Genomic DNA, 25020 nt, shown 5'->3' on the forward strand with positions numbered 1-25020 from the left:
CCGATAGATCGCGCTCGTAATCGGAATGAATTTAAGCGCCCGGGCGCACAACGTGCCGTGGCCTCGAAAAGTCGGTGACTCGGCGACTGAGTCCGACAAACGGTTTGCGACGTTGCCGCTAGCCTCCGTTTTAAAGCGTATATATTTCTCCCGTTCCATCGCGCGTCGCACGCGATAAATTCTTATTCGATCGCTTTCAGAACCATCATCGATATAATCGATATTTCTCGACGGTCGAAGGGCTAGTTACCAACAGATGCGAATAGTTGCTAAACCAATAAAGCGATGGCCAGTAGGGCGAAGCGGGGGCAGGAAGTAATAACGAAAGGGATCGAAGCGTATCAATCTTCGCCGTGACCGCATTGCGACGAATACGCGTAGATGCGTTCCTTGCGAGATTCGTTCTCCAATAATTCGGGAAGTGATTGTCAACGAAAGTCGGCGACGAAACAGATTTTTATCGCAAATTTACAATTGATTCTACCTCGGTCACGTCGTTGGTCACAGGATGCGCGTTGTTCGACTGCGCAGATGACGTCACACGAACTCTTGCTCCGGTAGCTCGGGTTATAACGCCGTTTGGAAGGTTTCCTATTGGCCTCGGTGACGTCATTCAAGGTCACGTGACAAACTCCGAAGAAATACTTTTTTAACGATTCTTCGTGCATCTAAGGAATTTATTTAGCCGAGGGCGACACGCCGTGCACGCTCCGGAAAGAGACCGTGCTTTACCGAGGGTCGTCAACTTCCTTTCTAAAACTGAGTAACTACAATGTCTCTCGAACGAGGAGAAGACGGATGGTCGAAATATCGCGACTCTGGCGCGAAGAATCCACATGTGCTCGTTCGTGAACTGCACAACTAACGTGCAGAAGAACAGACGGGAAGTCGGAACCCCTTCCACGCCCGCTCTGCTTCTCTTTCTATGGTTTTACGAGTACATAGACGTGCTGTTTGCAATTAGACGTCGGCGCGAACCAATTATCGTTTATACATTTACAACGAATCGAATGTACACGTATGTATATTCGTGCCGACTACATTCGTAGCCATAGTCTGGCCGTAAGATAGCACGTTTCATTCAAAATGATCGCCTTTTTCTTCCACTCTCACGAGTGAATCTTGCCGCGGCTCGCATCGACGTGATTCCCTCGTTCGCATAATATACCGTTAAACGGTAAATTGATGCGCGCTGCGATGAAAAATTAACGCCAGTCCGATTTTTCGCGTACGGCCGTGCTAATAAAAGCGCGATTAACCACCGAACACTCTACTATCGTTTGCGACGAAATCGATCAAAAGTTAAACTCGGCGACTGTGAATCTATTTCAGGCTACTAATCGAGCCTAGAAACGAGCAGCGTGTTACCGAACGAGGCGAGCGAGCCCCGCTTCCGAAACAAACGATGCTACCAACATCGAGGAACGTAAAGCATCGTCGCGTAACCGCGACCTGGAAACACACAGAGCGACTGGAACCCCGATATCGATTAAGATACCATAATGGCGGCCACCGGCCGTTCCGAAACTGCCTAAAACTTTCAAATCGGATACTTCGTCCTACTATTTTTATCGAAATTCCTACTAAATCGCTGCTTACGCACATTCTACGCGTGGTACCACTGCTTTTTTTCTTCATCCATATCGAATGATAGGTATTTAACTCGAGATACCGATTGAACCGAGAGGGATGACTAATACAAGAATCGTCCAATATCGAGGCTCATCGTCTAGTCGAGTGGTTCGAGGTGGGAGGGAAGAAGTGGAATAGCGTTATTTCGCACGGTTCGGTGGCCAGTTTCCGCGGCTCGTAAGGCTGCTGGGCTGAACTGTTCCTTTCGTCTTCGCGTGTCCCGACGTCCAGCACGAATTTATGCGCGCACGCTGTTCACGTCGTCGGTTCGCCGCGGAACAAAGACAGAAAACCCATATTTGTCCCGTTGTCGTAAATAGTAGAGAACGAACTCGGTCATATCCACGTGACTAACGGAGAAAAGCGGTTCGTTAAGTCGTCGGCGAGAGTGAAACGTTATTGGGCGGAGAAGAATGCCTTCTTCCCGAACGACTATCTACCCCAGACGACAAAGCTATTTTATCGATATATTTCGTTCCTTCCAGAAATAAATTTCGCGCGAGTCCGGGGAGAGAGTACATTTAACTTCTTCGAAGGAGACTTCGCTTTGTTCAATTTGTCTTTTCCTTTCGTTCTTCTTCCTTTCTCTTTATTTCACTCCCTTCTTCTGTTCCTTTTCTTCTTTTCCTTCGCTCGTCTTTTAATGCGTTCGAGGCGAGAAATTTATTTTCCAATTTCGTTGATTTATTCGCCCGGATCTAGACCAACTGCGCGAGCGTGGAGAGATTTATCTTTTTATTTCCACAGCCACAATTCATTTTCTAAGAAGCCTACCACGCACACACGGCGCCGCGCGATGAGTTACGCGGAAAATTAAAACCCGTTTCAAAATCCGAGAGACTCTCGACCATGTTCCGCGCGCCGACCACGTTCAAAGCTTCCGCCCACGTTTTCGATGGTGTCTCGCGAAACACATGCTGCTGCCTGATCTTCGCAAGAAGTCCGCCCCGAGCGGAGCCGTGTCGCGAGTTCGACTCGAACGCGGAGGACTTCTTATGAAAATCAGAATGTAGCAGAAACTGTCGGGACGCTCGGACAAACAAGACTTTTGCTTTTCGGAAACAAGTTTTCGAGACGAAGTGGTGGCTAACAAGCGGCCCGACGTGGTTCAAAATCCAAAAACTCGTACTGCAGTTGATACATGATAAACGAGCATCTTAATCGCTCCATATGTGAAAATCGAAACACTCGATCGAACGGGTCGATTATAATTAATATACGCACGTACTATCTTGATCCTGTATATCTTCCCTGTACAGCTTCGGAGGTACATAATAGCGAAGTAGACTTTCGTTACGTACAGACTGTTTAATTTAGAAAGGATTACCAAAGACTTAACAAATTAAAAACGAAAACGATTTATATTTGTGAATGCATTGCTTGCTGGCCAAGTACGATACGAATGTCCGACAAACCTACTTTGAGGTGATAAAAAGGGTTTTCTAGAGTAAAAACGAAATTAGGCACAGCGAAGAGTTTTTTAGGCGCGTAGTTCTTTTTTTAATAGAAAAAATGGTTTTCACGTCTACTGTTGTTGGAGAGAATATTTGTCTTACAGAAGGACAGCAGTAAGCCCTAAACCATCAAATAAAAATTCTCCGGTTATCTTCGTACGATTTCTCAAGGCTTGCTTGGTATATCAAGATAAAGTGCTCCATGCAAGTAATATTAAATAGGCAGCAAAAGCAGTAACACATACACGTAGTCGTCAAGATACGGTATCCTTCGGCTCATTCGACCAAACGACTTATTAATACCATCTTATGGTCGTCTTATAAATAATTTTATCAATTCTGGAGCTTTAATTATCATGTTTTATATACTTAATCTTTTTATAATCCTTTGATGGTCGATGAGACTTCAGGGTCCTAAATCGAACATCTACAATTATTAATACCGGTAATATTATACAAAAAAGTGAGCTAAATAATTATTTATTACAGATTACCTTAAGAACACGCGTTGTCGTAAACTAATTTTTTGATTAAATTTCTTGGTATTTTTGCGGCCGCGAGCAAGAGAGGGTTGAACTACCGATCGATAGAGGGGAAGAAACGCGTTGCTCCGTTCCGAATAATAGAATCGAGCATTCGCGCGATTTACGACGGCGTTTATTTTCGTAAATGCAGTCATTCTGCTCTTAAGACCCGAAGAAACGTCGCGTCACTGCGGCGTTCCTCGAGCTTTTATTGTTTTTAATCGAGCGAACTAAACACGCTTTCCTCTCAGCGCCGCGTTCGAAATTGCCAATTTTATTTTAAGGTGGCGGGAATGAAAGCTCGCTGAAACGTAGCCCCGTGAACGCGCACCACTTTTCAACCGCTCGAATCGAAGCGAACATCTATGACTCTTTCCGTTTCGAATTCGAATACCAATAATTAGGAACAATGGAAATACTGTTCGTTCACGAACATCGAAGTGTTCGTAGGAAAAGTAAAGAAAAGATTGAGGACGGATCGAAAGATGTAGCACGCAAGGTCCTGTTTTGATAAAATCCTTATCACGATAAAATATGTTACATAAAATACAGAGAGAGAGAGAGAGAGAAGGACTGATTACTTTATTTAATCTTCGAGATATCGCGTTACATTTTCGTGCAGATCAACCCACTTGAAATCACTTAACATCCTTTAATCCGACGATCCGACTTGTTCGTCTTTATTTTTTATAGCTGAGAATCGCCTTAAGTCTTAAAACAAGTACACGTCCTCTTCGTGAACAAAAGAAGGATTAAAAATAAAAAACGAGGAAGGCCAATTGTGTGGGTATGAAATTTTCAAATAAAGACTCTTCGATATAAAATGTAAAGAAAGCAAACCACTGAATTACGATAATAAAATTTCGTCGAAATTTAACGAGAAGGAAGGGTACCTCGATAGAAAAAAATCTAACGACAGCGAAACGAAAGGAAACCGTAGATTTAATCGAAGAAAAGAGCGGCAACGCGCGAGATGGCCAGGAAATCAATGTACAATTCGACGCATGCGTTGAAATTTTTATTTCACTTAAATGATACGCGAGTAAATACCTTATCGATCGACCGGTTCAAGAATAACGCGGAGAGAGCCGCCAGGCCACGGCGAAACGTGCCACGATAATTTCCCGAGGAACAACTCTCGCAACAATCCCGAGAGAAAAACGACGATTACCGGTGTTCGGAAGAGAAACATTCACGTTTTTCTGGATCCGTTGAATCACAAGGCGAGTGCACCGTTCTTCGGCCTTTTCCACCCGGGACGGATAAACGCGCTCCTCTCAATAAAGAGCCTGCATAAACGCGTCCTGTTCGACGCGGCAGGATTTGCCACGTTCGAGTACAATTTACATCAAATCGAACCGAACGCTTACAAAAGTAACCAGCCTCGCAGTCTTACGCGTCTGCAAGATTAAATCCGACATCATCGTACGCTCGACTCTGCTGCTCCTTTCTCTTTTCCTGAACCTTTGTTTCTCGCGGTGCTTCGAAAACCATATTTTACTCGGTGGTAAAACGATGCCGTTCCTACGATCGTCAGCGATTATGATCAATTCGGAGGAACTTCTTTCGGGAAGAATATGACGAAATTTCTGAAACAATTGTCAGTGAAGTCGACAGAACTATACGAGAGAAATATGAATCAGAAAAGAGCGACCGTTCTTAAATGAGGGAACAGTTGTATCAATGCGCTAGATAGATTAACAGATATCACCTGGCATTATCTGACGTAGTATCGAATCGAGATAACAAGTTTTTATCGTTACGTACGACCCGGCAATAAGCGATTCTGTTTTCAGCTGTTACTTCTAAGCTCTTTTGTAGACTCCAACAATGGTTCGCGCCCATTTCATTCAAGCCGCGCCATAGGATCAGGAAGAAGCAAATTGCGACATAAGCGTGCGAGAATTATCTTTGTTACCGTAATAATAGTTATGCTCGGCATTTTGCTCGTTAAACCACGTGGTTATTAGTTGGCGCGATTTTAAGGAAACGATCAATTCGTCCTTTTTTTTTTTTTTTTTTTTGGAATATTAAAACATAGCACATAAAAGTTGTTTCTGATAACACCAACAACACTTTCTATTTATACTCCACAACTAGGACGTTATCTCTTCATTCCACAAACAAAGAAGTGTCTTTAATTAAGCTTTAAGCTTCGGAACAAGCGAAGCGAATAGTTTCTACAACGTTCTGACTGATTAAGATTACTATGTTTAATGTTAGAAGGAGATCGAGTGGAAATAAAAGAAAAAAAAAATGAACCACGTTCCTTTCGCTAAGAAAAAAAGGAGACGAATCCCCCGATTACACGGTATACGTGGCGATGTGTGGTAAAAAAAGAAAAAAAAAAGGAAAGAAGAAAAGAAAAGAGCGGCGTTCTTCGATCGGATCTCGAAGGACTCGCGCCGGCGAGTTTATCGATCAGCCATTTGAAAGGCAGAAACGTAGAAATCTGTCTTCTTACCTGGTCGACGGTTCTCTGAAGGATCTGGCATTTGTCAGTCTTGCCAGAGCTCATGTCCGTGGCGGAAATCAGCTCGGCAAGCTCATCGATAAACAGGTTCTCCTGGTTCCGTCGTCTTTTTTCGTTAAGGCACTTGTTACTGTAAACAATCAAAATTGGAGAGATCATTGGTTCGTTCGAGGCTCTTGCTCGTGATGCTTGTTGGTAAATCGTTCCCAAAAATACGGTATATGTCGCGAGCGATCTTGCTTAAATATCACTTCGTTCCCGCCATTTTGCCCTCTATGCTCTTTCGAATCGATCGACAATATCGATCTGCTCTGGTGGAATGTTCAGACCAATTAGTTTTGACTAACACGATTTGTTCGACTGTAATTGATTAATAACTGATTCATAGCGATACGTCGGAGGACTGATGTTACACGCTGGCAATGAGATAGACGATTTCCTGCGATGGTTATCACGCCAGTATAGTTATGCAGATATTCGCAGAATATTTAATATAATGTACTAGAGGAGCTGGGTGATTATCCAGTGAAACGCGATAATGAACATCTTGATAGACGACCGATGTCACAGTGATCGAGCACATGGTAAATCGATATGTTCGCTACGCTTTGGACGAGTCGGAAGTTTCACTTAACTTTTGCACAGAAAATTGAACACCTCGAAATTTATCAACCCTCTTTGGTAACGCGCTATCAAAACGAAAAAAAAAGAACGAAAATTTTTTAAGACGGGAAGAAGTACACAATGTACGTCTCGAGGAGTGAAATTAAATGGCTTGCAACGCGTTTAACGCGTCGCATAACTATTTTTAACTACTAAAATATGGATGATCGCTCAAGATAAATGGTAATGCTAAACATTAATTAACGACCCGGTCCCGGTTATCGAAACACGGGCGAATTGAAAGTTTGTATCGGCGTAACTCGTCCACCGCTTCGCTCGACTATGATTTACCCTAATGATATACAGAAGCGACATTACATCGCATCTGTTTAACTTTAAATTTATATCGAAATTCGCCTTTTATTTCGCGAGGCGATTCATTATTCGGTGTAGTCGAACAGATACGCGATTATCGAACTAGCTCGTCCGTATGCCTCGCCGAAGTGATCGGGACTCTGTCGCAGAAGATGAAACAAGAAACGTGGCAGGAAAGAACAGAAGCTTCGGAACATTTAGCGGGATTGCTACTTTCCTGTAATTGAATATCGCGACGTAGCGTTTTGGCCCGTACTCAAGGCCCTACCGGAAACCTGAAATTTTTCACGGTACTGAACACCTTAAGAGTTTACCACGACGACCGCGCACAGTCATCCGACAATTTATCGCGACCTGATGTACATCATCTGCCGGCAACAACGCAAATTTTATTAACCACTTTTATAAATGGATAATGTCTTTTGCTAAGGAAAAACCGCCGCGGCGCAAAAGCGTGTCAGTCATTTGTTCGCGAACGCTCACACACACACACATACATACATACATATATATATATATAATATGTATATATAATATATTTATATCTGGATAAACCGGAATTTACGTTATACTTTATTATGCAGATAGATTGCCTCTGGCATTGATTACTGCGTTCTACACGGGAGGCTTCCTGCGCGCTTAATTGCCATTTCCCACAAGTGGATATTGTCATTCCACCGGTGATTTATTCTTCCGATTAAGCCTGCTCTATTTGTCATACTATCCTCGGTTTACTCTCTCGATTTAGAAATGCGAGACCGTATTCGCAGGATACATTATGCATAATTTACTGGCCGATTAAAAAAACAATAATTAAGCCTGATAGCGGTAAGGGTGGAAGGAAGAATGTCCTAGTGGAGAAAGAATCGATTACAGGGAGCAATGGAAATTCCGGAATTTCATATCATCCGAATTATGGTGATCGTGGTATTAAAAAGTAATCCAATGGGAAAGCCACGTTAATTTCCTGCGTGACTAGATTATAAAAACAAGAGAACTAACGAATAAGCTAGCTATAAATTACCCTCTAAAAACTCACCGACCTGCTATCCTCTAATTCGCCGCATTCCTTTCCCAGCTCAAACAATAGCGAATCCACCATTAACCATAGACTCGATTCAAGAATCCCACCAAACCCAAGAATCGCCAATTAACCCTTCACAATGAAACAGGAGATGATCGATGAGAAGACCTTCCAGAGGATGAATACCCTTTTCCAAAGAGACCACCCTTTCTCTCGGAAGCCCCGTGAATGGAACATCCGAAGGCGGTGGCCAAAGAAAATTGGGTCATAGAAATCGAATGGCTTTTTCGGGAGAGGAAAAAAAAAATAAAAAAAGAAAGAAGAAAAGAAACAGATTTTCTCGAACGGACGAACGGACGGACGCGACGAGCGAGTGGCATTTTATAGAAAGAAAATTGTTAGATGCTGAATCAACTTCAGTCCCGTTGAAACGTTCGGTTGACCTTGCCTGACGTCACGTCGCCGAACAGTGACTCTCACTTTACTAAGGCCGCATTTCCATGCGATCGGGTTGCCTCATCGTTTCTGCTCCTTGTCTATATATGTATGTATGTCGCTCGGAAACCTCGTAAAATTCCTAACGTTTCCCTTCCATTTCTCTTGGTTCGATACTTGGTTGATTCGTAAGAATTTCGCAAAAAAAGAAAAGAAAAAGAAAACTAAATAAGGAATTTCATAGAAATATCGATTTCGAGTTTGTTCGGTTGACGCGCACGGGCGCCATTTTGGTACTTTCGGAGAGTTGGTCGGCAAACGGGGTGGGATCATCTACGATTGAACCCTGTTGGGTTTCGTTCGTTCGTCACGCCGCCGTTCGAGACGCGATGCACACACGCGATCATCTCTTTTTTTGCTGGCGAAACAGTCGGACGCGTTTAATGCCGGATGGTTCGGTTTGGACACGTTCGAGTTGCCCATTACGTCTCTCGCGAGGATTTCATTATGTGAACTTTTGATAAACCGGCCGATTTTTTGCCGGCCGGGGCATCGATAAATTAATCCGGGCGATGCCAAAGAAATCGGCAAAAAACCGTCCGCCCCTACCGTGGATGATTAATGCCTTCTTCTTTTTGCTTCTGCATGCGGTAAAAATTGTCCGGCTAGAATCTTCCGGTGCTTTCGACCAACTCTCAAGAACACGATCTTTTTGTTACGCGTTACAACGTTCGAAGAGGTCAATCAACAAATACAGAGCCTTCCTCGTTGTTTACTACAATGATAAGAAGATTGTGATAACAAATAACGCTATAATGAAACATCGAACTTCTGGTGGAAGTCTATTATCATGCACAGTACTTTTTTCTTCTTATCGATCAAATTGATTGGCAAAAAGGCCCGTGTGATTTGCAACGAAAAAAATTGAACAAGAACAGAAAAAGAACGAAAAGGCTGTGTTGTTATCGACAATGAGAAATTTGGAAACCGTTTCGCAATTGCCTTTTACCCAGTCCACCGCTGGATTTAATTGAAATTTGCTTGTTCCTCGCGGCCAAGGGTCTTTTTTATTCTGTACTTTTGTTTCAATATATTTTACCGCGCAACCGACTAACCGCAAGCAGTTTTGCGCTAACCAGGAACGAAAAAAAGTGAAGAGGAACGAAAAATCCAATATCTACTAAAAATTCGTTTCCTCTGAAAGTAACTACGTTTTTGTACATTTCTTTTCTTTCTTTTTTTTTTTTTTTTTTTTTTTTTGGTTCAACAGTGACTAAGCGTAACAAATTTTTGTTCTCAACGTGCAAATACTTAAATTGAACATCATGCTACATTTTCATAATCCAATTTTCATTGACTCCGCAAAAAGTGTAATTGTAAAAGAGAAAAAAGTACTAATGGTTTCGAGTTAATTCGTGTCGCATAAGATGCGACTTCAGTCCTCGCGAAACAGAAAAGCGGAGCAACCGCGATTAAACTGGATTCGTTGGTCGATTTTAATTCCCCGTCGCGTTTTTCAATGAATCCGTAGGTTTTATTGAACCGTCTGGCAACGAGCCGCTATCGGTACGAAAACTATCGCTGTTAGACACTGACACGAGCAGCGGATACGCATGATTTAACTTCCCGGCGGAACTAGATAGGTATCAAATTAAAATGGACCCATGCAGCATGTTAAACATTCACTTTAGTTATCGCGTTTAGCCCGATAATTACGGTCGCTTTTATGCATATAACAGGACTGATGAATATGCAAAGGGCTCGAATAAAACGCGGAAGCGTGTGCACTCGTTTACGAGCAATCAAGCGAATTTAACGGCCTGAAACATTTACTGCTCCCGCAATTGCAGAAAAATTAATCGGAATCATACGTACACGGCGTTCGTTTGGTTTTTACACAATCAACGTCTGCGTTCCATTTAGGAATCTTAAAGTGGGCGTGGGTATCGCTACGATAGATATTGCTCAAAGTCGGCGATTAGAAGCACCGTAAATTGTTGCGTATCTTTTATTACACGTAATCATCGAATCAAACAAAAAAAAAAAATAACAATGTCTTGAACGCGTTATCGCGTGCATGAAAAATAATAATTCTGACAACCAAGAAGATATCTCTGGGTACCTGGGCAACATTTTGAAACGCTCGTATCTTTTCGATTCGTTTACGGTTCTTACATTGTGTCAACGCGTATCAGTTAATTTCTCGAGACGAAAGTCAAGGATGCTCGTGCAAATTACCGGAATATTATTTCAGCATACATTCGCAAGCCAAGAGAATACGTTCACTCCTATTTTTCTACTTGATGAATAACTCGTGCGAGATACTGTAAAATAACTGTCTCGATTAAATTTCGATGTGTCTGGAATGCTATCAATTCTACTCGGGTATGCAAATAGAACCAAGCGATCTTCGTCTGTTTCCGAGAATTCTCGTTTAAAACAACATTTCCCCCGCGCAAAATCTACCTGCAAATTTCAGCAAATCCGCGGTGTAATTTACGACGCGTCTAATTACGCCTCGCGTCGCCTCGCATCGCCTCGATAACGTCGAAATATCAGCCCGCGTTACGCGATACCGCATCAAGACGCATCGCAAGTTCGATGCGCTTCTTCCGGGGCGCGCGAGCCGCGCAGTCTACCGAACCAACGCGGAAGAAAAAAAAATCGAGTATTCGACGTTAAAGCGTGTACACACGAACTCTCGCAACAGCCGTGATTAATCTGTTGGCGTCGCGCGTTCGTAATACGCCTAAGTAATTTCCAGGAAGCTTTACGTCGCGCGCTGCGATGTAATAAAATGGGGTGGAAACGCGGCTCGTAAAGTTTTCCAGCCACCGGGGGTTGGAAGATTGAAACGCGCGCACCGCTACCACCAGCCACGAGTTGCATAAATCCGTTTAATCGATCGATGAAAACTCCAGTTCCGTCGCGGGATATCGAGCGGCTAATGGATCGAATTTCACTCGTCGAGCCGCGCACCAAATCTCCGCCGCGAGTTTCGAATATTCGACGTGATACTGTTAAGACGTTCCAATAAATCGCGCCCGGGTTGAACTTCAAAAAGACAAGACCCGGGGATCTGCGTCTACGCATAACTGAGAATAGCGGCCACCTTAATAACAAATATAAGTGTATAGAAAGTTGTAATATTGTAATTCAACGATTTTTAAAAAGAAGAGAACATTGGAGAATGTCTGAAAAATTCCAACGTGAGAATATTTCGAAAGTAATTGCTTTAGAACTTGTTTAAAATTCTTGAAGAATTATAATGCAGAAAAATGTTAAAAATACTTGGAATGATTCTAAGTGAGCGGAAAAATTGTAATGGAAGGAATCTGGGCGGATAGAGTTACCACTTTTAAGTGTACCATCGTTTCAAATGCTACGATTGCGATACGGCCTGGCGAGAAGAAAAATGTGAGTATTTTTCAAGCTGATGCGGCAAGAATGCGTAAGTGAGGTGTTTATCTAAAGTTTAGCCGCTCGAGGAAAGATAGTCGTTGCCACTTTGGCTACTGGAGCCGAATATACTCGCGTTGCTCGAGTAATTCGACTACTCTGTTATCCAGTTGGTATACGAACGGCATAAATACGTCTCATTCAGAAGTGACTCATTAGGTGGTCTCCGATGGTAAAGCGGGATCGACAACGGAATTTTCATTCTCGATCGAACGATGGATACGCGGGCTGACATACTTAATCGAACATTTCAATTTCGAAACTGCACGTTCGTCGAACGTGTCGTAATAGATAATTAGTAGTAGTAACTAACGACGTTATTAAAATTACTCAAAGGCGTTAAGATCGTGCATGGTTTCTGAGTGAAAATTTCTACTCACATCTGCGACTGAGGCTTGGCATCTGATTTCTTTCTCTTCTTGGTGATGCTGCCAGTAATCGCACTCATTTTGACCCACAGTGGGTCCTGTAGTTCACACGGGCTAGGCCTGAAACAAAACAACCAAATGCAATTGCAGTTGTATGGAAAACGAGTAACGCGACTGATCGATTTATAAGGAAAAAAGAACAGGAAAAGCGAAGAAGGAAACGTATCGTCCTGTGCCTACTAGCAAAAATGGCGGAGTCAGAAATTGTATTATATAGAAACGAAGGCGAAGATGGTGAATTGTATTCTATTTCTCGGAGAGGAGCAAATAAAGACGAATGCTCGAAAACACCGACATTGACAGGGGGAGATGAAAAAAAAAGAAAAAAAATGGGCAACTGCTAGGGCACTTCGAGCTACGTAATTAAGCACGTGAGAAATTTCTCGAGCTTCATACCGTGGCAACGAATAATTTCCGAATAGCTGGCAATTTTCGCTACGTCTCGCTCGCCACGCCATACTTTTACCTGCAATTTCCATACGTCGATGCATCCGACGAACTCTTTATTGTACGTTTTGTCCCTCTTTCTTATTTTTCTTCTCCTTTCGCTGCTCGCGTACCTTTTTCCCCTTCTGTTTCTGCAAAGGATGCAACGTAGCCCGGTGCGTGCACTTTACGCGTTCGTTTATCGACACGTGAGACGTCTCCTATCGCGTGTTGCATTGTAATGCCCGACGGAATTCGCGATGCGTACGAAGGGACGCAGGACAATTATGGTCAAGGATATACGAGCAACCCGGACGGACAGATGGGACGTCCATAAAACGCGAATTCATCGTCGCGTGCACTTATTTCAATATTTCACTCGCTACGCCTGATAAATAATTCACCAGCGAAACATTCTCTCGAACTGTTTCTCCATTTTCTTTCTTTTCCTTTCTTCTCCTTGCGTTTACTTTCGAGCTGTCCCTGAATGAGGATGCGAAAATAAACTTCCTCTAAAATCTCCAAACAATTAATATCGATCCTAAATAGTACGAGCCCAAATTTTGGAGCTTATCAGACTTAATCGTCTCTATCTGAAGTAAATGCAATTAAAAAAAGAGAAATACGAAGGATGACTAATAAGAAGAATTTCTACGCGATAATCGATCAGCCTGGCGAGTAATTACAAAACGAGAGCCCAACAGACGGTGATAATTTGTTTTTGATTCGATGAAACGGAACGATGGAGAGATATTAGTCAGCGAACGAGTAAATAGGCAATAACCAAGGAGGCGGCCGCGAAACGAGCGAACGTATGGCTGATAGAACGCAGATAGGTAAGCATTACACGGTTAGCCGCGTCCGCGGATCTACCTACGCAAAATTTTCCTCTCCACGCTGCGCGATCCACGATATCGGCGAAAGTCATGGGGTCAGATTATGAGGCGGTTCTCACGGTTCAACGACAACTCGACGACTTTGCAAAACCTTCTTTTTTCTTTTCTTTTTTTTGGATGGAATTTCTGGAATGCTTTATTTTGTCTCTCCTTAATGTTTCGTCGCGGATGGTTTTATCCTGTTTCTTTCAATTGTTTGCTGGTACATTAGCAATAGAATGGCACATTTCACTTTTATTCGTGATTTATTGCGATACAATTCGATGCGAGGGTGTGCTCGATAGTGTATCTTTGATGCAATTTTTTCATCTTTAAATGCACATTTTCGTGCTCGTTTATATCTCATCGTGCTGTTGAAAATTATGCTTGAAGAAACGTTCCGATAGCGGTATTATTTCTCGCGTATAACCTATCTGCGACTTATTTTTCCTCTCGACAAAGTTTCTGAATATGCTGATTAAGCGTAACTTAATAATTCGACGTACGTCGTGGAAAAGTTTGATTAAACGATATTACTGACACCGGTGACACCAACCAGGTTTCGTTAGTGCTCGTTCCGCTTACTGATGTTAAATTTTGAGTAGATCGTATCGACTGCATCAATATCCAACGATTGCCGTTTTTTTAACGCGACATTAAATATCGATTTTGTAGCGTGTGAAAAGAACGAAGAATAATTATTTCGGGGCAGCAGTGTGTTGCAACATTGACACGATTCTTAAAATATCAACTTAACGATGGCTATACCTTACGACAGACAATAATTTTGTGAAAAGGTATTTACTACTCTCCCATCCACGGTCGACTGAAATATTAAATTTAGTATAATGACATTCCAGTTCCTCGTGTGATAATTCCAGTCTCTACATTTCTCTGGTGTATGAAAAACAAGTGAAAAAAAGTTCGGAACGGACGTTATCGGTTCCGACATCGGCTACCTAAAAATGCAATGATGTATATACCATTCAATTTGGAGAAACGAGGGGCCATTCTTTTCAGAGGCGAGATAACGCTGCGCGCCCTATTTATCATACCTGAAAAACCCTGGAGGGCCATAAAGCACGGTGGAAATTTTTATCACGGCGTTTTCACAGCTTGAGAAGAAGAATTGCGCGTTACTTTTATCCAGCCGATGATAAAAATTAAACGGACCGTTTAATCAAACGAGACGTTCAAGTTCAATCGACTCGATGCAACGTTTTATCGACAACATTCCGCCATTACGCCATTATAATTTTACTTTCATTGCTCGAATAAATTATTATATTTGATAGTTGAAGCGCGTATTCTCTTAATTACAAGCTCGTTATAAGTTAGTAAATTAATTTAATTGAAATTAGTTAATCCCTAGTATGAAGATTTGTACAAGATTGTTAAATTTGTGAATTGCAGATTAAATTGGTTAAGAGAAAGATTGTGAACGTTGTTGCGTGGTACTCCTTGGCGGTGTATCGTACACGTAAGGCGGTAGCAACAAGGAAAAGAAATGGAAAAACTCACGCGTTATTTGTAATATCGCACACGCGGCAACCTCTCGAAAACGTGGACGAGCCAGTGACGACGATTTAACACGGTGCCGCGGCCCGAGAGATTCTCGGGTAATTTCTCTCGTAAATATAGACGGGCTGAACGCGGGCGCGTTACAAAGGAACAAATTAGACACGTGCGTTGATCTCTCGTCAGGCTGACATATTTCCTAGCCGACGTCATCTAATCGCCTCGGACGCGGTGGCCAAAACGAACGCTCCGCCTGCCAATTGCCAGGCCTCGATAGCAATCGGCGATGAAACGGCACCCCTTTCTCCACGCCTTTTCTGCTTACGAACGGAATCATTGTATTAGAAACTTTCCAAGTTATAAAATGATAAATTACGCGTTCGCGCGTTTTATCTAAAGTAAATATCGCCTTCTACGTGGATGGTGATAAATTCGAAAGGACGAACAGGTAATTTATTTAGCGGAGCTGCGGCAATTTTGTATAATGAATTGATCCGTCTCACCCCCGGCGATGGGTTAGCGAGCTTAGACATTTGTTCGCGAGCTTTCAGATGCATCGAGAACATGGAGATTAATCTTCCGCGTAACTACCCCTATACACGGTGGCTAAAACGAGTATTGGCACTTATAAGTGTTTCTCGAACGTAGGATTAAAAGTTCCGTAACAAGAGACAATAACTTGTTTTCACGACACGCGTGGTTATCACGGTTGTTTTATTAGCTGGTCGGCCGTCGTTTCGCGCGCAATGATGCCACACGCGGTGCAAAGCGGTCGTCCAAGCGTTACACGCGAGTCGACGTTCTTGGCAGACACTTGGGATACACACGGAATGTTACGTGAAACGCAACAATCTCTTTATTCCCGAGTTACATATTCACCTTCTACGCTGCCAACCGTTCGAATCATTCTACGCGTACGGAACTTGCTATCGAAAGATTATCGTCGCTAGTCCCGGACATTCACGACGATTCCCTTTGATCGTGCGATCCTATTGTCGACTATCATTGCCAATTAGCCGCGAGTGAATGCTAATGCGTAATCGTCTCCAGAATTCATTCAGGAAACGTTATCGAACATCTGGTTCCTCGATACCAGATGTTGGCCAGTTATCCGCAGCATTTCACAATTTAAAATTGCGATTACGGATATTCGTGGAACTTGCGATTCCACGACGAGATGGCCCAGAGCGAAACGTTCGAGATTCACTCAGGCTCAATCGATGAACGCCGCGAGTAGTAGTGAGGGTTAATTACAAGAGGGATGTACCTCAGAGAGAAATGCACCACGATCACCTAATCTCATGGACGGCGGTGTTATTTATTTATACTTGATTGCGGTTTAATCGAAATTAGAAATTGAACGTTCGTTGTAATTCATTGTAATTCTCACCTGAATCCTAAGTGTAATATTTCACGCGTCGAACGTGTTCGAGAGCTCCGAATATTGCATAATCGCGGAAATACCGCGATATAGATTTCCAAATTTCACGGCGACGACTGCCGGAATTTGCATACGCGATCGCTGCACCCTCGAGAACGCCACTCGACTCCGTTTCATCTCTCGATTCTGATCACTCTACCGTGATAATACGGAAAAGTGGTTGCCACAACGTACAAGCAATAGTTGTTCGGTTAATATCGAATTAATGAAAAAGAAAAACGGAGATAAAGTGAAAAAACTGCTATCGAATTTCTCGGAGAAGAAAAAATGAGAAATATTAGTTGTAGTTAAGAGAGCAACAGAACTTTTTCTCGAGAACTATATTACTTTCTTTCTGTTCTAATTAATTCGACGACTTGGAAGTTGTTCCGCAGCAGGCCATGGAATGCAAAAGGAATGATCGTAGGTGAAATTTTTCCTAATACCGCCGGGGGAACGCGTAATGTTCTACTTGGTGATTTGTTTAACAAGTTGCCGGGCGGCGCGAGCAAGAAAGCAAAAGCACGTCCGAGAGATCCTCGAGAACAGCTCGGTTAACACCGTGACGTTCGCCGATTCATTTCAATCGTCCGCTGAAACGTACATATATACCGAGTAACATATGTACCGAGCGAAAAACAGGATGATAAAAAATCCCATAATCGACTCGTTTATTGCGTGTAACTAATCGAGCTGAAGTAAATACGCTCCGCGCGCGCGTCTAAAGCTACGCCTTTCGAAATAAGACAATGATCGATGACAATGAAAGCGGATCGCTGCGTTTCCCAGCCGAGTTTCATCATCGTTTGTCTTTTCGAGCATGATTGTCTTTTTGAGCTAGATCAAATGCTTCCTTCGATAACGGAGGAAAATCGCTGGGAGAAGAATCAGCTTCAGCATTTGCCGAATGCAAATTAATCCGTGGTCCAGGAGTCGATCACGGTGGAAGATCTTTCGGTTTCAATTCGCATTATCGCGAGATTTAATAGTTTCGTCACAGAAAGGGAGCCTGGTTCGCTTTTCAATTTGTATTTGCCTCGAGTTACACGCAAAAACGAATCCAACTGCGAGAGAGCAAGCCGAGCACAAAAGCATCGCGTGTTCGACGGAAAGTCGATCGAAGTGCGTTCGTTTCGCTCGGCTCCGGCTCCGGCTCCGACTCCGACTTCGACTTCGGTCTGCAAAAAGTTCAGTATCGTTTACGAAGAAACGAACGAATACTGGCCGATCTTTCAAATGAAACTACGTTGCCCGTGATCGCGGGTGAAATTAGTTTCGTTCTACGCGTTCACCGGTCATGATTGATAAGAGAAATCTTTTAAAGAAGATATCTTTTAAAATTAAATATTAATTGTTTATTATTACACGCTTGTAATTGATTATTTATCGTTAAGAATATAGCGAATAAAATCCTGTTGACCATCATTCGATCATCGATGATACACGACACGAATCACGTGATTTTCTCTTATCAACTTCACTAGACACGTTCGAAAAACAGGATTATCGTGACTTCCCTTGCATTTTTATATTCTCGTTTTCTTAAAAATTATTCGTTGCCGATAAAACGAAGAACATCTAAAATTTTAATGTACGTTAAACGATAAATTATCTCGCGGATAAAAGCATGATAAATTCCGAAAGAAGTATTTATAAAATTACAACTATGACCCCGATGTTAAGTTCCACTCGATTCTCGATGGGCAGGCCGTTTTAATCGTCTCGATTAAAACCGTGCTCGATACGAATCCTTACGATTCTGTACCACCTGTTCAATATTTACATTGTCCATCGGGAGTTAACCAACGAAACTAATTTTATTCGATCGTGAATTCATGAACGTTCGCGATACAATCGTAACAAATTGGAACACAGAGTCGATTGAGAAACGATAAAAAATGAATTCCCTTCGTTTCTTCCATGTAGTTCTCGACGAAAGCTCGAGTTGTGGGTATCGCGCAAGGGATAAAATGGGAGAAAGAACGTAGCAAAGAACGGGTGAAATCGTAATGGTTCGAGGAGGAGCGCGTGTTACAGGCAAAGGCCGAGGAGAACGTCACGGATCGAAGCCACTCGACCTTGATATCAGCCCGAGAGAAATGATTGTTTCCGTTCTGCGCGAACAGGACGCGTCGCATCGCATCGCGTCGTCTCGAGGCAACGGCACGGCCAATTTTTCCGCGTAGCTCCTTACTACGTCCCGCGATTCCTACGTCAGCCATCTACGTCGGGCTGGCTACTGGTGATCGATAAACGTTTGCGCGCGAGAACGCGACCGGTTCGTCGCCAGGTGTTTATAGGCTCGCTCATCGCCACGCTGCTCCGATATCTTTACGATGGTATTAAACTGATTTCAATAACAAAAATCAGCATACTCCTCACGTTTCATCCGCGATCGGGCAAACCTCGCTAATAATAAGTAGCAGCTTGCCAGCGTCGCATCTCGCGTTGCTCTTCGAATAATTCTATGCAGGAGGATCGAGGCAAACTACGTTCGCGAATATATTTTCGTATGATATATAATATCAACACCCCGTGGATCTTACTTTTCTCCAAGAAGCATCCTCGCAGGCCCGGAGCGGAGTCGAAATCGCAGCAGCCAAGAACCGCGACGACGGATTCACCTGCGCGTTCACCAATCGACGCGAGAAGGTCGGCGAAGAAGAAAGAGGCCGATCGTAATGGAGCACACCCGCGGCGCGGCACAGGGCGTTTCGACGAGTAACTGGTGCGCTCTCGTGCTTCTGTCAACGTCACCATTTATCGCGTAGGAGAACACCTTGCATCACTGTGGCGGCGCGTATCCACGTAGCCGTCACCCAGTTGTCGCGAACCAGCGTTCCACGACTCCCCCTCTAAACCTGGCTCCTTCCTCGGCTTTCTTCCAGAGCGGTGGCTCTCCACTAAGCGACTGTCCGCTCCGTTCGTGTCGTTCTTCCCTCTCTTCGCGCGACGCGATCACCGTCATCGACGATGCGCGCTACTTCGTTCAACGAGCGAGTGTCGTTGGACTCGCGCGCGGAAACTCGCCAAGTCTACGGATCGACGGAAGGACGAGCCTGTGGCCGAGATCGCGTACCGAACCCTTTGCTGGACCAGTTGAATACGTACGCTCGACGGTGTTTACCTCGTGCTCTCGAATTTATCAGTGAAACAAAGTATTGTCACGTCGTTGCAACGACGAGACGAAATTAACACTCGAAATTAACACCTCCAATTCGAAACGAGACAGCAAATCGAATCTCTGCTAATCCGTAGCTGCAACAGAACGATCACTGGTAGGTGTCTCCCACCGACTGTGGACGCGCGTGCCCGCCACTCGCTTCCTCGTTGCCGCTCGACGAGCGAACGCGCGGCTGATGACTGAACTTCGTCCACGTTCGACCATCTATAGCGGCATCGCGGCGCGCCGCGACACTCCTGCCAACGAAAACGGGTCGCGTTCGGTGGAACGCGATTTCCGCGTGGCGAAGTCTACGAGGAGATCACGCGGAAGCAGCGACGCAGAGGTCCTAGCCTGGGCGAGCGCTTCGGCACACACCGGAGCCACACATCGATCGTTTGTGGGTCGAGACTCGTATATGCGGGACCTGTACCCGCGTACAATATAGGTCAGTGGGCCAGGGCGATCATGGCAACACGGACATGCGCGGCATGCCCGCGCCTCGCGTTTGCGACCACCGCGTTACGCGCCACGTATATTGCGATCCGATCTTAGACGCGACTCGTTCACGGATTCGCGTGCAACACCTCGTCTCGAGAGCACTCTTCATTTCGTGGCGGTGCCTCTCGGTGCTTTAATCGCGTGCTGACCAACTCTTTGAGTCGACGGAATCTGCTCTGGTATGTTCGATGTGGAAAGATTGGACGTTGGATCAAGTACGGAATCTGGATAGAGATCTCTAGAATTTCGGTTTTCTTCTTTCGAAACGGCACTATTATTATCCGTTTGGATCCCACGCAGCGCGATCGCGCGCTCTTCGGATTTCATATCCAACAGACTCGGCTACATTTTAGCGATGGACAACCGTCTCTCTTGGTGGTTATCCCTTTAACCAGAAAATTCTCAGTAAAATAAGACGCGCGATTTACATGTACTAGGATTTCCACTTACGGAAGAAATCGCGAACGTGAAACTCGGTAGGAGCCTGGATGATGCTCGAAACGTAACTGCGTATGCAATTACGTCGGTGTATAGCGCGTAATCGACAGTGCCGCGATCCAGTATCGCGTACTTTCCTCTCCACGGTTTCCCTTTTTCCGTTCATTTCACTCGCTTCTAATTCCCGTATTCCCCTGTTCCCCCCGCGGACCGACGCGATTGCGGCTATTCGAACGACGCCCTGATGGAGGTTATTATCCCGCGATGCTCCCGTCCGAACAACCCCGGAAAATTATGCTTCTGCTACCTCGACGAATGCGAAAATTGACTCGCGACGAGATGATTGTGGTAGCCGGCTAACGAATATCAACGTTCTTCGCTCTTTCTTTTTTTTATTTTATTCTTCCGCTCTCTCCTCATCTATCATTTGTTATATTTAACCCCCTATTCTATATATTCCATTTGCTTATCATTGCAATCTCAAATGATAATAATCGCACCGCTGCCAATTAATATATTTAATTTAAACTTAACACATTTTTTACGTTCATCTCCTACATGGTTTGTCGAAATAACCGTGGAAGAGGTACAATTCCAATTCGAATGGAAAAGAGAAAGAGACCTATCTATGAATCTAAGGACCATGGTTTTACGTATTCCTTCGCGTATATACTTACTGATTATTACATATGCGTGATACAACTGGTTAAACGTTCAAACATCTGGAATCTAGAAAATGAATCGAAAACTGTCTCGAGCACGGTCCACGTACCAACGTTAACAATAATGAAAGAGCTAAATTAAACGATGTTGCAATTAACCTGAAATTGGTCTCGCTAATTAATCAACCGCGAATTCATTTTCCTGATCGACCGTTGACTATCTAATCGCGAAACGAATCGAGCTCGAATCGATATCAACGTCGATTCGTATCTGCGCTTTTTAATGCACCGGGTACAGTATTCGATTGTTCGCCGGGTTATTCTACTCGACGCTACGTTTCAATATTGATAATACTACAGGATTTTGCGACGATTGCGAAAAATGTCGTCATACAGGATCGAAATACGCTTCCCCAAGAGATTTCCGTTCGTGTGAAACTTTATCTGTCTGCTGGAAATTTGATTGACACGCGAAACTGGCCGCGCTCGTTTCAGATATATTTCTCTTTTTTTTCCTGCTGCGTCTCTCTTTCTCTCTCTCTTTTTTGTTCGATCGGTCTTTTCCGATCCGCTGTATCCATCACCCGCAATCGCGTGCACGGCAGCCGATACTCCGATTTCATTTTTAGGTAATCTCGAAAAAGCTGACGACAGGTACCAACGCGAAATTATTTCATATCTCTCGCGTAGTCGAGGCGGTTCTCATGATTTTCCTTCACTTGTAGGCAAACTGTTTAAAAGTATTCCAACGTTTAAAATAAAGCGTAGCCAGCGATTTTGACAGTGGAAAATGTGCTAATCGATTCGAATTATTCGTATCACCGGTTGGACAATACTTCATCAACTAACTTCTTCGATTCAATTTTTTCAAGCGCGCGATATGCTCCCGTTGAACTCGAGAATAGTGAGATGTGAAATTTCTGTAGGCGACTGTACCGCGTTTTGTCAATTGGTAATTCGCGATCGCGGCGGAAAATTTGCGACAAACGCAATAACAAGATAAGGAATCGCGGTATCGTGAAACGACACCGGCTTCGCGGTCGGTTCCCTGGCTGTTGCGCAAAACCGTTTAAAACGTAGCCACGCGATCGTGTCCTTTAACAGCCATAAAATATGATTTCATAGCATTCGGAGAAATAGTGACGTCACTTCTATCGCTGAAAACGGACACGCCGGAATTTGATACCCGGTCTGAATTAGGTGCGACAACTTTATGCAGTTTCTTGGCTTCCGATCCCAACAAAAGGATTCCAAACTGGTTGCTCGATCGGCGTTTTAAATCCCCCACCCCGGCCGAGTCGCTCGACCGAGAACGATTAAAAAGAAGAGAAGAGCTTTCGATGAGCGGGATTTTCGAAATTGTATTGGTTACTCCTTTGTCCCTATAATTGGAAAATGATTAATTCATAATAAGATGAACATCGCGTTAATCGATTGGAATCAATTTGATACGTCCACTCTTTAGATGGTCGATCAGAAAAAAGAAAGAAAAAGATGACGCGAAAATGCGAAGGAAATTTGTCCGGGAGTGACAAATTGTACTTTTTCAGCGGAGATTCGATAAGAAGGAGTAATGGAATAATTTAAATCGATCGTAAGTCCCATACTTGTCTCCTCGTTACGCCACTGCCACTTATCAACCTTCTACCTACATACGCACGAGCCTGCCTACGTTCTCTTCCATCGGATATCGCTTGTCACGGCAACACTCGCACTTTCGCGGGTAAACACCTGTTCTTCTCGACGATCGAGCTAGTCGTGAAGTCGCTATCGATCGAGACGATCAAGCTAAAGCACAATCGCGATTCTTCAGAAGGGTACCCTGCCACTTATCTACCGTTTCAGAGAAATATCGTAATTTTATTTCTACCCAATTACATTTTTTTGTGTTCAAATAAAAGAAACGTCTACACGCGTCGCTCGCTACGGAGATGTCATTTTAACGAGCGAGTATACATCTATCGATTCGTAAAAGGTTATATAAGCCCCATTTTACGGAAGTGCACGTTCACGTGCAAATCAGCTTATAAATCGGAGCATTACAAACTCCCAATCGCTGTTACGTGATCTGATATGGACGAATCGATCGGAATTTAAATAATGGGATTTCGTACGAATGACGCAGGTGATTGTTTAAATTGCGCAACCGGAGGGTGTAAAACGTAGGGTGATAGGAGAACGCGACGGTGGCTTCGGAAAGCGTCGCGTAGCGAGACGAAAGAGAAGAGACGTATCGATGAGATCATCGGTTGGAAAACCGGTGGTGCGCGTATGAGAAATCTGTGTCAAACAATTCGAAAAATCTCCTCGAGGAGTAGATAGCGAGGATAGCGCGAACGCGCGAGAGAAAATCGAAAGGTAAATTCCTGAGCGTCGTCCCCCGTTGAACTCCTCGGCGGCGTCGCGGCAACTATCGGCCGTTAATCCGTTGGTATATCCAAGAGGATCCGTAGAAGGCGATCGCGCATTTAAATTGGTCGAGGTCTCTCGGTTACGCTCGAGTAGTAACACACTTCCCTAGCTCGGATATGCAGTTGTAAACCGTTTCTCTACGGATGCCACGGGCATCGACCAGCAGAGTTCCCAGCGTGGCTCGCGCGCAAACATCGCCACTATCCTTTCGCCGTTCCCGTTCCCGTTCCCGAGTTCAGGTTCACGCGGCCGCGTGCCTCCTTCCTCTGTTATCACCTGGCGCCAGGGTGCCGTTGTTGTGTTGAAACTCTTCGACCACCCGTGCTACTACTGGTTCCGCGGCCATTAATCAAAACTAGTACCATCGCGCGTTCCACGTTAACCGCTTGCCAACTATTCAGTTTCGAGTACCCGGCACCATCTCCCGTAACCTTTCGAAATCAACGTCTTTCGAGAGAGCTTTCGAAACGCGGAGAAGCTCGGGAAGTTGTTTCATTCATTATTCTTTCTCTTTCTTCTAGAGTAATTATCGCACCGTGGACTGTGGTCTATTGATCGGTGCGATGAAGTATGATTTGATTTGGTCGTGTTAGAGAGTCGCGGAACTCGTGCGGGTTTTATCGTGCGCGTGTTCGCTTTTATCGAGGAATGCAAGTGAGGTCAGGTAGTAATACAGGTAGTACACACTGTTTTTGGTCATGATTTAACGCTAGACAGAAATGAGTAAGCCTTCTCGTCAATGAAACCTATTTCCTTGACTTTTGAAACACCTCGATGCTAATTTCATAGAAAGCCTGATGGCTGCTTAAAGTAATTAAATCGGTTCGCGAATCTGCATAAAAATCTTTCTACGGTTAATATTCCCCTATTGTGTTCGCGAATGGTGGAACGCGTCAAATGTGTTTTCCACATTGTTGGTTCGTTAATTACGCGTCGATTATCTGCAAGACCAATCGCGAGATTTGCGCTCCGACTTTTATCGAGAACGGGAGATCTTATATCCCGTTGCATCTTTTATTCTTATATCGGGCAATCTTCGCGTCGATCCGCTTGCCCGTTTTGCATAATTATTCAAGCTAAAAGATCGCCCGAAACTTCGAGCAGCGTGCCAGTTTTAATAAATGACTCCCGTAGAAGTTGCTCGTTTCTTCGCCGTTTCCTATCAGTTTTCCCATCTCTGCGTCTCTGGTGATTATCG

General features: G+C 44.0%; 1 protein-coding gene across 16 annotated transcripts in view; it reads right to left on the bottom strand.

Moving 5' to 3' along the window:
* Window positions 1–25020, bottom strand: part of LOC143425498 (uncharacterized) — a 101581-nt gene that overhangs the window by 21966 nt on the left and 54595 nt on the right. For 15 of the 16 annotated variants that reach the window (XR_013102042.1, XR_013102043.1, XM_076898350.1 and 12 more), the window contains exons 3-4: window positions 12360–12467; window positions 6075–6213 (exon numbers count right to left, since the gene is read on the bottom strand). Coding sequence is in view for 14 of the 16 variants with exons in the window: in XM_076898350.1 (XP_076754465.1) it covers window positions 6075–6213; window positions 12360–12467 (247 nt within the window). In the remaining 2 variants the exon portion in view is untranslated. Of the gene's footprint in view, window positions 1–6074; window positions 6214–12359; window positions 12468–19192; window positions 19245–25020 lie in introns of those variants that run through there. The other variant, XM_076898351.1, reaches the window with a different exon arrangement.

Source organism: Xylocopa sonorina, chromosome 7, assembly GCF_050948175.1.
Source record: "Xylocopa sonorina isolate GNS202 chromosome 7, iyXylSono1_principal, whole genome shotgun sequence".
NCBI classification, from domain to species: domain Eukaryota; kingdom Metazoa; phylum Arthropoda; class Insecta; order Hymenoptera; family Apidae; genus Xylocopa; species Xylocopa sonorina.